This window comes from Tarenaya hassleriana, unplaced genomic scaffold (genome assembly GCF_000463585.1).
Source record: "Tarenaya hassleriana unplaced genomic scaffold, ASM46358v1 Cleome30, whole genome shotgun sequence".
NCBI classification, from domain to species: Eukaryota; Viridiplantae; Streptophyta; class Magnoliopsida; order Brassicales; family Cleomaceae; genus Tarenaya; species Tarenaya hassleriana.
Window position 1 is genome coordinate 1,948,046 of NW_010966178.1, and position 15,233 is coordinate 1,963,278.

The 15,233-nt window shown below is 38.2% G+C and overlaps 2 protein-coding genes across 2 annotated transcripts; both read right to left on the bottom strand.

Annotated features, from left to right (window-relative positions):
- Positions 1–485: 485 nt before the first annotated feature.
- On the bottom strand, positions 486–7,801 carry LOC104820424 (protein TONSOKU-like). The gene is made up of 19 exons (XM_010550868.2): positions 7,434–7,801; positions 6,459–7,256; positions 5,771–5,947; positions 5,465–5,556; positions 4,979–5,077; positions 4,329–4,792; positions 3,996–4,240; positions 3,742–3,886; positions 3,373–3,486; positions 3,168–3,268; positions 2,833–2,953; positions 2,573–2,685; positions 2,385–2,496; positions 2,102–2,206; positions 1,956–2,022; positions 1,732–1,852; positions 1,474–1,647; positions 1,177–1,294; positions 486–1,084 (listed from the first exon to the last, which is right to left on the bottom strand). Exons 1-19 carry the CDS (start codon positions 7,704–7,706, stop codon positions 561–563), a joined length of 3,963 nt encoding a protein of 1,320 aa, XP_010549170.1. The 5' UTR covers positions 7,707–7,801; the 3' UTR covers positions 486–560.
- Positions 7,802–8,480: 679 nt separating this feature from the next.
- Positions 8,481–12,387, bottom strand: LOC104820425 (probable serine/threonine-protein kinase WNK6). Its single transcript, XM_010550869.2, has 8 exons — positions 12,175–12,387; positions 11,415–11,540; positions 10,987–11,024; positions 10,557–10,784; positions 10,257–10,477; positions 9,873–10,030; positions 9,358–9,778; positions 8,481–9,242 (listed from the first exon to the last, which is right to left on the bottom strand). Exons 2-8 carry the CDS (start codon positions 11,499–11,501, stop codon positions 8,611–8,613), a joined length of 1,785 nt encoding a protein of 594 aa, XP_010549171.1. The 5' UTR covers positions 11,502–11,540; positions 12,175–12,387; the 3' UTR covers positions 8,481–8,610.
- Between the last annotated feature and the right edge of the window lie 2,846 nt (positions 12,388–15,233).

Below are 15,233 nucleotides of genomic sequence, written 5' to 3' on the forward strand. Positions count from 1 at the left end.
ATAATTAATTTTATTTTATGATCAAGAATATGTGTGCGTATATATATATATATAATTAATTTTGCTAGATGTGCATGCCATCAAACCTTTTCCAGGTTTTATGGCAAAGAAAATTTGTTTAGAATATTTTATTAAGAAAATATAAAATCTATAATAGATAAGCCGAAAGGTGCGACAATGCATCTCTATGGGTCCAGTTCTTTATTTGTTAATGTATCTTTTTTTTTTGGTAATGTAAAATAATTATTGAAAAGGTTAACCTTAACTTTAGTAAATATACATTTATTTCATTTTTTAAACATTGATCTCAATTTCCTCTTTGGTCAGGTTTCTTTGTAAAAGATTTTCGCCCATAAATTTAAGATATGAGTACAAACAAAATTTAAAATGAAAAACACTAAAAAATATTAATTTATAAATTATATATTTTAAATATCAAATATTCATATATATAAATAAATATTTAGTTATATATGTAGAAGCTCCTATATGACCATCTAATTTAGGGACTTCAATTCAATCAAAAGAACACAGAAGCATAATCAACTTTTCTTCTTCACTCAATCTTTTCTGCAGCATGGCTTCACACTGCAACACTCTCTTCCCTTCACGTAAAAATGGACAGTCTGATCTTTCACATGACTCAGGGCCAAGCCAATTCTCGTCCCCGACCATGACCACGACAATGTTTCAGTGGCTCGGGCCGAGAGCCCGTTATTGCTTAGGTCCAAAACTTGCAAATGCTTGGCCATGGAGAGAGCAACAGAGAGTTCTCTGATGAAATAACACTCTGATGGAGGCAACAATGCTGAGGTGTTAATGAGTGAAGATTTCTCTTCTTGCTCGTCTTCTTCGCTATCTGCAACTTCGAGATCATCCTCACAATGCATATCGGTTTTACATTGATGTTGTTCGTTCTCTAGTCTCCGTATTTCTCCCGCCATTGATGCGGGTTTGCAAGTTCTGTGATTCTGATTTGCCTCTTCTGAGCTTTCTTTTACAGGTTGGTCAAATGGGAGGAGGGCGAGGTTCTCGTCCATTTCTGCGTTCTCGGCGAGGTTAAGCTCTTCCAGATTTTTATTATCTGCGAAACGGATAGTTGATAGGTTAGAAGGACCGAGTGGTTTTAGTAGCAAATGGAACAGAATGACGGGTTTAAAGATAGAAAGTTCAGACCTGAGAGTGCTTGAATTATGCGAAGAATTCCCGAGAGCCGAAGTTGACACTTGTTTAGGATCAAAGTTTTTATGCTGCAACAGGGATTTCTAAGCAACGTAGCCAGAGCACCGACTCCCTGTTTTCACAGCGAGAAAATCGTGTTTCTTATAAGAATACGGATTCAATAAGGATATCAATGCCAACATGAAATCAAATGTACCTGAAATTTGCTAATTCGATTTCAAGATTCTCAAGCAATAGTTGCTTGAATGAAAAGAAAAGAGTTTTGAGGATTCCTCGTGGATCTGAGCGTACCTCTTCAGTGATAGAATTCCCTCCAACGTTTAGCTCGAGAATGCTGTAAGCTAGAGAGCTTTCGCTGTTCAGTTTAAGAAAGAAAGCAGATGATAGTCTGCTACATGAGAGGTCGAGCTTTACAGCTTCTTCCTTCTGATAACAAATCGATTCAGTGACTTTTACTGCTCCGTCCTGGAAAAATGCAAAAAACAAAAAACGATCAGTAAGGATCTAGTCAATGAACTGTTCCGCATATAACAAAGAAGCTTCTCTTACTGTTCCTATTCCACTGCCTCCAAGTGAAAGCCGTGACAAAGATGGAGTCTTAGCAAATCTGGGAAGGCTATCCACAACTTGGTTGCTCAGCTTCACGCCGTTCATACTTAACTCTGCGAAGCTACATTGAAGAAATATTTGAAAGCATTTTCATATCTATAGTTAGACCAATTTACAAAACACAGAAAAGAAAGCTAAAGACGGTTCATGTTTTTTCTCTGAACCTGCGTAGAGTAGCTAGTTTGGCCAAGAGATTTTGAATAGCATTCCCTGATATAGGATTGTTATATCCTGTCACAAAGATCACAGTATAACATCTTTAGCAGCAAAGAAACAAATTAAATGAGAAATCTATATAGGAGATGTATACCTATGTAGAGCTGTGATAGTCCCGTTTCAGAATCCAAGGCTTGGACAATCTTTTGGATTGTTCTAGATGTGAGTGAACACTGTTCTACATTCAAGCTGTAAAGTGCTAAAAAAGAATAAAAGAAAAAAAAAACGAAGGCTATAAGTTATGACTATCAATCTATCCCTTGTGTATTTCATGCATAATTCGAGTTTGTAGTTCATCAGTGAGAACCCAGAAAAAAGAATTACTATTAGCGTCTCACAGGTTACATACAAATGAAGAAGAATGAGAGCAACTTTACCCTTGCAGCTTTTCAATATGGTCGAAAGGTATGACCCACATGCATCGGTAAGTCGATTTCTGGATATATTAAGGACTTCCAACCGATTGAATAGCACAGGGCATTCACAAATCTGGTTAACAATAGTTAGATTAGACAACAAGAAAGCATGAAAATGAAACTTTTGTATTGTGGAGCTAATAGCCTACCTGAAACAAAGCAGTCGGACCGAATCGGTTGCAGTGCAGATCCAAAGTCAAAGCACCATATCTCTGGGTTGACGATGCAAAAAGTTGCTTCAGTGTCTCTATGGATCCATTTCCTAAAATCCCAAGACAGAATGTCGGTAAATAATCTAATTTTAAAGTAATTCCATACCATATTATCACCTGACTCAATTTCCCAGAGACAAATTAATGCAACTTTAACTCGGATTTTAGGCACATTTTACGCAAAAAAAGAGACAAACCTAACATATTGTGAGAGAGATCCAGCATAGCAACTGTGTCGTGTACATGGAGGGAACGCAACAGTGGAGCAGCTGATATATCTTGCAGCTCACATTCAGACACATTGACTTCGTCTTCTACCTGACAAATATACAAGCAGTAGATAAACAATGCTCAGGTTCCAAGCCATTTTAATAGCTAGACTCCAAAAGTTCGCGAAGCAGGTCAAGAGAAGACAAGTTTCATTCACTGACTAGTGAATTTCGCCGAAGAAAATATGTAGAGAACCTAGGTTAAATCCTATACATATTACCATGCCGCCGGTATACTCAGATGGTCTGACACATGTGCTCACCTCTGAGATATATAGTTTCTTAAGCAATTTCATGTTGGGTGTCTCTGACAACTCCTGGCAACAGTCCATGTATAGTTTCATTAGGCGCTTGTGAACCCATCCTGGAACATATAAGTCAGTTACATAGCTAGCTTATAAGACAACAGCAACTCTGGAAGGGATGATTGAAGGACCAAAGTCCAGAGAAAAAGAACTTGATGCCTACCATTAGTAAAAGCTTCAATCACAACACTTCCAGCCGAACCTATAAGAGTGTTGTATAACTCCAACGGTCCAATTCTTCCACCACATTCTATGTCTTGAATGATTGGCAACAGACCTGTTCATATCCGAATCAAATGTGTGATGATTCAAACTAATTTCCAGGGCCAGTATAAAACTCACAAGAAACCTATATAGGCATTTGTTCTGTCAAAATAAGGAGAAAGTAATAAATTTTCTTTCCTAAAAGAAGGAAATTTTTTTAAACAGGAACAGAGATTTGTCGAGATGTGAAGAGTGGAATCATGAACCAGAGGATTCATCAATAACTGCATTCAGTATTATCTACTGAGAAAAAGAAAAGAGTCCATACCTTTGGTTTTCTTTTCATCAGGAAGCTCTAGATAGTACAAGCAAGCAAGTGTCACCTTCAAAGATTCCATGGATAACTTATCATTGACAAAACATGAGCGTAATAGGTGTTGCAAGCCGCTCTCGAATCTGAATATTATTTTTTGCTGCAACCAACAAAAACATTTATTTTGTCATGGAAGTAGTACAAAAGAAAGATTTAGCTCAACAGATCACATGGTCATGGTAAGTACAAAACAGGTCATGGATGCTTACATCATCTGCTTTGCAGTGGAAGTTCATGAGAGCAGCTCCATGTTTTTGTTGCATGCCCGTAGAATCCCCAGTATCACATTGAGATCCTCTTGTACCGCAGTCAGCAGTATTAACAGCTTTAGTATTCTCCAAAGATCCACAATTGTTTCCACGTATAGCAACCTCAACAGGATCAAGAGGTTTATACGAGCATGAACTTTCTTCAACATTATTTAGAGGGCTTGTAGATTTATCCTTACAGTAAACTGCATATCATTTAAATAATTTTCTACGCTAATAAGACTTGACAAAATATATTATCAGGGAAAAACTGTATTTACAAAAACTACATACCTCTTTCAGAGACCTCAACATTCTGCTTTGGAAATTTGAGAGAACCGGCTTTTGGTGATCCCACCTCATACTCGTTTTCACTTTCATCATCTGAGAGGATTACCCGTATACGCTTGTGCCCAGTGGCTGTGTGTTGACTGCCTGTTTTTTCAGATAACTCCTTTGTAGAAGCACTTGTCTGCCCAATATGAGCATCTTGCTCTGGGTTATCTTTTTTCCTCTTGGACAAACGTTTCATGGGACGGGGAAATGAAACCAGTGGTGCATCATCATTTTCACTATCGAAATCTGCTAATGGTTTTGATCTGGTTGAATGTGATGTTTGGAGATGTGCATTCGACCTGTCATTTGACAAGTCCTCATCCCCTTCTGACTCGGTCTCAGGACATCCATCTTCTGCAGCATGTTCTGTCATCATACTTTCTTTTAACCGCTTTAGATTTTCCACTTCGACCTTCAATTTCCTAAATAATAGATAATGTACATAAGAAACAATTGATTTGTATGTGAACTATGAAGCTGAGTAGAAAAATAAGACAAGTCAGTCTACAATGCTGTGCAACCAATCAGAAGTCAAGCAAATAAAGACTAGAGATTAAGAAAGACCAGATCGCCTAAATGAGTAAATCAGTTTGCATCTCCAATTTTACCTGGCCTGTTCAGAATTCTCAAATCTGATCATATGGCTGTAATGCATATTTTCCAATGCTGAAATCTGTACCGAAGGAAGATTGGCTTCTAAAGCAATTCTGCAAGATACACAAGAACACTTTGTCAACTCAGATGTATCCAGTAAAAGACCGTCAATTCAATTCACTATAAAGAGAAAAATATCTCTAAGTATCTATAACACAGAAAACTAGCAAAATTTTGAAAATAAAACACAATCTGGTAATAGTGACTCCCAGCATAAGCAAGATGTTTGAAAAATTAAGAACTTCAACTTCTTATGCTAATAGCCACTGAAAACTTGGACCAAGAACTCTGCCACACTAAACTGATGGAATTGTCAAACCTTTCAAGGATGACTGATGTTTAGATCTGTTCTATTTGAAATAACATTCCAGATAAAGACAGTTCTTGAGCATAATTCAATAAATGACTCTCCTGTACTGTTTAGAAGTGAAATGATCTACCTGTAACCCTCTTCAAATGCTTTTAGTGCTCCATTATATTCACCAATACAGTCTAGAGCACCACCAATATTAATTTTTGCTACTGCTTGACCCTGCAAACAATCAGCACAAGTAAAAAACTCGAGTGAAGAAAGGGTGAAAGCTACAAACATAGATATTCCTATCATCGTAAGACCATTGTCTTGGCCCCCATAAACATGTTCGATAACGGACTCCCTACAGATTTCTGGTTTTACAAACCAACTTCATATGAAAATAGCGAAACATAGGTTATGATAATAAAGAGTGCAAGTAAACTGATCTAACCTCAAGATTACCAATTGACTTGCAACAATCCCAACTCTTAGTGTACCATTTAAGTGCCTTCTTGAAATTTCTGAGCTTTTGGTGTGACTCTCCGACGACCGAGAAAGCATCACTCAGTTTTTCCTTGTCACAGAGTTCATTTGATAATCTCTTCTTCCTTTTCGAAAATTCAAGATGCTAAACATTCAAAGAGGAAACAAAAATCTCTTGAGTTGCGTATAAACTTTAGTCGCATTTTCCTATGTTACTTTTCAATGTAGCATGGGTAGAACAGAATTGCAGCTGTACAATATTGCATCCCAATTAATTCACACAGGCTACCCATTTGATCGGATCAATGCTTTCTCTTAGATGATTTAGAACTCAGATTTTACATTTCAAATTTTTTGTTATCCAGAGAGAGTAAATAACAATAAATTCACTTTGCTTCTTTCATCCGTCTCCTAACTTCTATCATACGACAGAGACTCAACAGAATCCCAGAAACCTGGATCAAAAGTAATATGTTGACAGCCACCTATTCTACAGTGTACTCATGACATTGGAATGAGAGTCAGCATAAATCTAGTTAAGCAGTTTTATGCATTTGTAGATTTCACAATATGGCAGCTTCAGAATAAAACAATACTAAAGGAAGTTTGTAGTCAATGTAGTGAAATGCGAGAAGAGTTTAAGGAATGAAACTCACCTTAACCCATGCAGATATCACGCTAGATTTCTCAATAAGAAGATCAAGACATGCATTAACCTGAAGCATACGCTTTCGTTCTTCTGGGGTACCTTTAGCATCATTCATTTCTAGTGACAACTTCTTAAACTTAAGCTCAACTTCCCTCATTTCTTCCATTACCTTCTTGGCTTGTTTGACTGTACTAATATTTTGCTCAATCTGTTCAACCAATGCACTCTCATCTTCCATGGATTTGGCTAGGATAAGAGCTCTACCATAACATGAAAGTGCCTCTTCATACTTCTGAACCCTGTTCTGCAGTTCCCCAAGATTAATATACCCTTTGGCTTCGCCTTGGCGGTGACCGATTTTCTGACAGATCTTAATATCCATCTCGATGTGTTCCTTTGCTTCACCCCACTTTCTCAACTCCATGTAAACATTTCCAAGATTATGGTGAAGCCTACTGCGTCCAGCGTGATCTTCGCTCACCTCCTCTTCATCGCAAATTTTCACCCCTTTTGTGAGTATGTCATGAGCTGCTTCCAAATTATCAAGATCCAATTCTAGCATTCCTATGTTATTATGTGCGTCAATGTATTCTTCGAGAAAAGATGATCCACCAGCAGGTGGATTCCCCTTGAGAATCTCTGCAAGTTCCATAGACAACTTAAAGTACTTTTTCGCATTTCGAATGGCATCATGATCATCCTCGAATTTCGAAAACATTTCGTGGTATGTACGACCGAGCTGAGTACAAGCACGTTGCTTCTCTGCAGCATCATTACCATCCTCAGCAAGCTGCAAATGCTTCTTCTGGGAAAACCCAAAAACGAAAGCAATATAACTCGACTAAGAATCCATAATCTCAAATCATTCAATGGGGCAAAGAGCCAATAACTAGTTGAACAATCTACAACCTCTGAGTATATTAAAGCTTCATCAATCAAATCGAAGCTGAAGAAATAGCGAATCGGAGAGGTTATATATCACCTGATAAATCAAGGCTTGCTTGAAATCGCCGAGACGAAGATAAACCTCGCCGAGAGACTGACAAGTCGGAAGCACGTCTTTCTCATGCAACTGCTTGACAGAGATCTCGTAATCGATCCGAAGCCATTTGAGAGCTTCGACGTACTCACCTCCGTTCTTGAGGATATCTCCGACCACGTTTGCCCACCGTGCTTCTTCGCGCCGGTTTCCAATCTCCTTGGCGCTCCGGTACGACCGCTTCGCCGCACTTAGCTGTATCTCCAACGGAGCCATCGATGCAAATCGGATTTGGGAAAATCGCAGATAGGATTTCGGACAAAATCCGATTTTGATTCACGAGAGGGAATGGATTTGTTGGTCTACGTCGACTACAAGGGGTTTTTGGAATTTTGATTTTTTGTTTTTTTTTTCCCTTCAAAGACCAAATTCATCCCGCCAAAACTCCAAGGGCGAATTAAAAGTCTGAAATTGCAATTAGGTCCAAAAGATATGATCTTCTTCTTGTGTTTCCCCTTGGTTTTAGTTCTAAGCTTAAAGTCGCCTGCTATTATACCTTTTGTTTCCGAACTGAACCATCCAAAAATTTCAAACAATATTGATTTTAGAAAACCGAAAATTTCAAAACAGAACCAAATTGAATAATAATAAAGACAGAAAATTGAAAATTTTATTTTAAAAAAAATAGATATATATTATTAATAAAACCGATCAAAACCGAATAGAATACAATAACAAAATAAACAAAATGGATATGCTGACCATCCAAATTCGAATTCCACTTGGCAAATCACATGTTATAAAATAAACAAAATGATAAACATTTTTATTGGAACCAAATAAAACAACCCGATGAATTAATATACTGAATCCAAACCGAATACCATCCTTATATCAACATTCTCAATCGGATTAATGTTTCAATCCTATTTAATAATATTTAACTCGTACTCGGTTAATTAATTAAAACAAAGACGAAAACCCAAATATCTATACTAATATATATAAAAATAAAAAAGATTAAGTGATTCTTTGACGTGACAACAAAAAAACACACAACGCAGAAAAGCCCTTCATCCCAAAAAGAAAACTTTCTACACTTTTGAAAGGAACAAAGAGCCTTTTTCTTGAAGAAAAAAAAAAGAATCGAACTCTTTCGAGATTTTTTTTTGGCTAACACTCAACAACAACCTGTTTGCTGCATCTTCTTATGAATCAATTTCTTCTTCGTCTCCTTTATCGCTTCCTCTCTTCTCCTCGCTATCTCCTTCATCTCTTCCCGGTACCTCGCCTCGATCTTCTCGATTTCTTGCCTGAATTCCCCGTCTTCCTCGAAGATTATCGACTCCGTTTGCGATGCTCGGGACCCCCGAGACGACATCCTCTTCCATCCGCTCCCTCCCTCGTTCGATGACGCGGAAGCATAAACCGACTCCAGTTCGTGGTCTTCACCCGCCGCCGCCGTGCTCGAGTTGTTCGGGTCCCCGAAATGCGGGCAACCCGAGGACCATGAGTGACTGATCGAGTCGCAAGCGTTGTGGAACGTGGTCTCGTCGGGTTTCTGGGTCGGCGGCGGCTGGGTACCGTTCTGATTAGCTCTCAAGTTCTGGCTCCGGTGCAACGGAACGAGATGATCGATCGGGACATCGGTTTTCCAACTCGGGATTAGGTTAACGAGGAGTATGTCGATGAGTTCGGCTATGAACGTTACGTTCTGGTCAGTGAGTTCGAGCTGCTCGACCATCTCGCTCGATACTTTTGACGCTGTGTCGCCGTCCTGATAGAACAGGAAATGGATGTTCCTCACTCGTCCTGAGTAGAGAAATCCCAAATAAATAACCAAATAAAGCTATAAAATGCCACATAAACATATGAACTTTCAAAGTGTCATAAAAATATACGAACTTTTAACCTGATATATACTCACCGTTCTCGTCGACTATACGAAGAATTAGTGAAACCGAATGCTCGTCATTTTCTTCGCCTTTAAGGACGAAGAAGTTTCCACGCTTTGCCCGTCTAACTTCGACGCACCTCGATCCCGAATTGTCGCTTGAATTAACAATGGGAAGGTTACTATCATCGTCAAGATCCATAGAAGAAGGTCGATTTCGCGCTGAAGGAGGTCCTTCGGACATTAGACAACGATCTCCGAACGCTCCTTCCTTTGGCATCACGATGTCGGGAAGTAGCAGTGGGTTATTCATCGTTAAACCGCTCACATGAAGAAAGGGATCCATCAGAAGCTCCTTCGCCGATAATCTTTCGGATGCGGGCAACAAGCACTTCTCGATAAACTGTTTCACTATCACATCTTTGATCCTAGAGAGCGAAGCCGGTTTTATCCCCTAAACCAAGATTCACAGAGAAAAAAAACAGTCAGGTAATCTCGTCGATAACCACATTGGGAATTACAGAAACGACATTGCTGCTGTTACTTACCGATGAAACTTTCTTGTATATCTGAGCAGAGTTTCGGCATTCACTATAAGGGTACTCGAAGGTAACCATCTCCAACATGCACATCCCGAACGAATAAATATCAGCGAGCTCGTTGTAATTCTCATCGTAAAGCTCTGGCGCCATAAACTCCGGGGTTCCTATCCGAAAGAGAGGAATTAGTGATAAACCCACTAGCCATTTACTGTAGTATTTTCTTAAACTTTTTGCAGAGCTTAGGAACCAGAATACAATTAGAACATATAGTCTATCAATGAAGGTAACACATTTAGTCCAGCTTCAGAGTTTTGGAAAAAACCAGAATGGAGAATATATTGTAATTGGTACAAAAAGATCTAAAAACCGGAAGCAAAAAGTAAACCATACCGATAACGCTTTTGGCGTTAGGTTGCTCCATGACAGTGGCTAAACCAAGATCCCCGATTTTTACTTCTCCGTGGTTACCGTTGATGAAAATGTTATCACATTTGAGATCCCGATGTATAATTGGTGGCTCTTGACTGTGAAGATATTTCAAACCTGTTAAAATCTGTCTCGCCCAACACTTCACCGCCTTCATATTCACCTTTTTGTGTTTCTTACGGTACCTAAAACCGAAATACCAGTTAAAACTCCATAGCAGTAATACCCGTAAAGAGAAAAACAACTCGGCAAAGAGATACATACTGTCGGAGGCTTCCCGAAGTGAATAACTCGGTAATTATGTTAACTGTCTTGTTCTTATCATCGATCCACGAGTTATAGAACCTTATAATGTTATTGTGCTTCAACGATTTCAAAAGACGAACTTCGGAATATAGCCTCTCTAGGTCATCTGGTGACTGCAGAACATCGTCAATCCGTACTTGATTCCACGCGACTTCGATGCCATCCACTTCATCGAATGCCTTATACCTGATTCATCGAGTTAAGACATATGACTTTACATACTGAGAAATATGCAGAGAACATAAAAAAAGGATCTTGTATCTTGAATTTTTTTGAAGAACACTCCTATTACATAATACGAACACTTCTGTGGAACTTTTCGGGTTCAAGAATATCAATCATGAGAACGAAAAAAAAAAAGCTAAAAGGGAAGAGCGAAAAAGGTTACACTGTCTTGAATGCGCCTTTTCCGATCACCTCTTTGTACTGAAAATCAGGATTGGATAGTGTTAGGAGGGGAAAAAGAAACGTCGACAGAGACAATATAATTATATAAGTTCTCGTCTAGATCATCATATGACATATACTCATATATACACTTCATGGTCACACACAAGCCTCGAGAAATTTTTCTTTCTTTCTTTCTTTCCTTTTTTTGTTAACAATCCTCGAGAATATTACCCACCTCGATCAACTATTTTAGAACATCCCTTGTGCAAGATACCGGTTTTATTGATATTACGCCTAATTTCAATGGAAGATGGACTGTACTCTGTTATCCTATTTCCTAACTCCTCTAGCATCAACCTAGAAGAATGTACAAGAATCGAAACGAGAATGCTCGGGATTATGACGAGATCATCTCTCTATACCCACCCGTATGTACCGACAAGTCGGATCGACTTCGAGAATCTCGGGGTCAGGAGGCTCTTGCAGTGCAGAAGAATCCTCTGAGCCATCCATGTTTTACTACCTTCACCTTCAAGCTTACACCAAAAACAACTAACAAAAAGCACAGAATCTTAAATCCGTAAGAAAAAAGGGGAAAAGGTAAACAGGATCTTGATGAGATCATTGGATACTCTTCTAAAGCTGCAACATGTAATGAAAGAAACATACAAAAGAACAATTTATCCCAACAAATTTCTATTCATCCTTAATCGTATTTTCAATCCGGAAAAAAATCCAAAACTTAACCTCGAATCTCATCAATCAGGTAAGGAAAGCGAATTTCCAACTGAATCTTCACAGATTTTATAGAAATCCCCTTTATATTTCTCAAAATTAATCAAACATAAATTGCATTAGCATGAGATGAACAAATAGATTACATAGCTCCAAACCATGGAAGATAATCTCGCGGAAAGAAAAATAATTCAAAAGCAGACACATTCACGATCAACGATAGATGGCTCCAAGTAATCCCCATGAACAAATTTTCGAACAAAAAGCAGAGAGAGAAGGAAAAAATAATGTACGTCAAATATGAACACGAACAAAAATCATCAAGTATAGACGCATATTCACGTACATGCATACACACGAAAAACATGTGACACCATATAAAAACATGCACAGAACGATCAAAAGGTGAGAAATCCAGCAAATTTGTCATGGATCGGAGCTTCGAGTCTACCTGGGCCTTGTTCTGGTTTCTCCGCCTACGCGAGAGCTGGGAAGATAGGAACGAACAATTGGGGACGACAAATCTGAAACCCTAATTTCGTGAAATTCTCGATCGACCAGAGGGGAGACAGGGGAAAATCGAACAAGTGTCGTTCAAGCGAATCGCGAATCACCACCTCGAGATTTTTCACTCGATTTTCTCTCTCTCTCTCCTCCCTTTCATTGGAATCCAAACAAAAAAAAAGACAACGGAGTACATTGTGATATATATATATATATATATATATATATATAAAAACAGATTAAGAAATTCAAATCCTTCTAAAATAAGGAGGGAACGCATGTTTATATTATGCACACGTGGAATTTAATTACTCAGTTTAACTATTTATTGATGACGTGGAATTAAAACCTAATTGGATATTATTTTATGACGATTACAAGAAAATTTCAGTCACATGACTTAATAGTTGCCCAAATCCATAATCCAACAGTCAAAACTTGAAACCCCATATGTCCGATTGCCCCAATCGATTTCCCAACGGACAAAATTCCGATTTCAAAATTTATTTTTTATAGGAAAAAAGCATAATTATCAATAAAGTCAAGAAAAACATATGCAATGCAGACTCTAATAACAGTATATATATACATGCTGAGTTAAACAATAAATTATACGTCATTTGGTTACATTTATTTTTTGTCACTAATTGATTATTTTTTATTGATGAAGGCGAATGGATTGTTTATCATGTGAGATTTTTATGAATTATTTGGGTTTTTTTCGTATAGAATAAAATAATATCATGTAAAAATATGTCAAATTATAAAACAGTTTTTGCTATGATTGATAATTAAAGAAATTAAATAAATAAATTACTTTTTTAGAGTTTCTAATTATAAAAGATATTACTTCTAATATAATAAAGAAGCCAAAACCACAATTTAAAAAAGGAAACAATTTTTTTACATAATAATAGTGATTATGACATGATGGAGAGGATAATGTAAATTTCAAACTATATACATGTTAACCGGTTGATTAAGTTGGTGTTCAATTTTTATCATGTGATTGATTATTTTTGTTAAAAATTGGGTATTTAATAAAATCGGTGAATAAATGATGTGAGATTTATATGGATTACTTAGTTTTTATACCAAAAAAAATAAAATGCAATATAAAAACATCTTAGAGTTGTAAAATAAAAAGGTTCATTAAGAATCTAATTGTTAAAATAAACAAAAAAAAATTAGATCTTCTTAAAAAAATCGATTTTTTTCGAATTTTTTAAAATTCGGTTCGATTTCGAAAAATTCGGTTTCTAAAATTTATATTGTTCCTAAATTTTGGACCATTTGGATTGGAAAAAATACTGTATTTTTCGATTCGGTACGGTTCCCACACTTAATAAAAACATCTTAAAGTATTAAAGTAATCGTAAAATAAAAAAGTTCATTAAGAATCAAATTGTTAAAATAAAGCCATAAAAAAATGGTGACGGTAATATTGTCATGGTTTTATTGAGCCATCTCTACTTATCAGTGCCCATTGGTTGTGTTGTGGTCTCGGATGGTTCTTCAGCAGCTGCCATGGTTTCATCGTCTTTATGCTTCTCTTCATCGATAATGATTCCTTCGCTCTCATTGGACGAAGGCGCCTCGCTGTTCGTGACTCCCGAGGTAGACGCTTCGCCGTCCTTGATACCAGACGAAGACGCCTCGCAGTTTTGGCTCTCCGAGGGAGAGGGATCCCCCTCCTTTCTAGTCACCACGACGATAACGAAACAACGCTCGCCCGATCCGTTCCTAAACGTCCAAACCTGTATCACGTCTTCTTCTTTCAATCCATTAGCGGCCACCAATCCGTTCCAACATGTCGTCCACGCGTACGAATCGCTACCCATCGTCCACTTCCTGAAGTTCGAGTCGTAAACATTCCCCAACGGATCGATCACAAGGACGATGTTTTTGGGCCTTTTTTGCGGCCGTTTTATTTTACTATGCGCCTCCAAAACGTCCTTCTCTTCCGGCGTCAGGAAATCGGGTGCAGATCCCGTCGGAATCGTCAAACGGTTATGATTCGTGGAGAGATCGGTGAACGTCAATGACTTTCTCCCGACCTCCCTTACATCAGTCCCGTTCATCCCAATCACTATCGACTTCATCGGCTCAGGGAGTTCGCTCGGGAACTGTATAGCTGACAGGTCAGCCTTTGGTTTCTTGGGCCGTCTTTTTGCTTTCTCCTTGCCGTTCATGCTTTTTCTTTTCCCGAGTTTCGGATTCGGTGTAGGTCCGGGCATCTCTGTAGGTTCTCTAATCTTGATTCCTTTGACGCCTGTACCCGAACAGTCGGGCAAAACGTGTTTCATAAAGTCTTCGTCGTCCTCCGATGATTCGTCTTCATCGTATGTGTACGGAGGGAAGGATTCTAACCGATCCTCATCATTCGGTAAGCCATTGCTGCAGCTTCCTCTATGGAAAACGTTTTGGGTATGGATTTTCGCTTTACCAGCAGGCTCGATCTCACGAGTAGATCGGATTCCTTCGAAGCGTCTCCCCCTTGAATCCCTTGTGGGACCGCATTGGTCCTCATCGGAATCCTTTTTCTTCGAACCGGTTTCGAATGCACCGGTTAAATTGTCTGGTTTATCAGAACCGGACCGGTTTCCATTATCGGGTTTTGATGTCGAGGTTTCTTCTTCACTCTTCTTCTGCCCCTGCTCCTCCTCTTCTTCTCCTAACAGTTTTTCCAACTCAATCCTTGCCACTTCCAACAAAAACTGAAAGGGAGTCCAGTCCGTGGTATCAGTAACACCTTTAAGATCTTCGTCGGTGATCATCGTTGTCGAATAACACAAGTCAACGACAAAAGTTGAGAGTTAATGAGACAGAAGTCAGAAGCATATTAGTGACGTTATTTATAGAAAAAAACAAATCTTTTTCCCACTGTGAATGGGAAAAAAGAAAAGGAAACTCTGTAACTTTTTCAAACAGATAGATACAAATCTAAAATATGGAATGAAATATCTGTAGCTTTTTTTTTTTTTAATTTAACCCAATCTTGGTTTC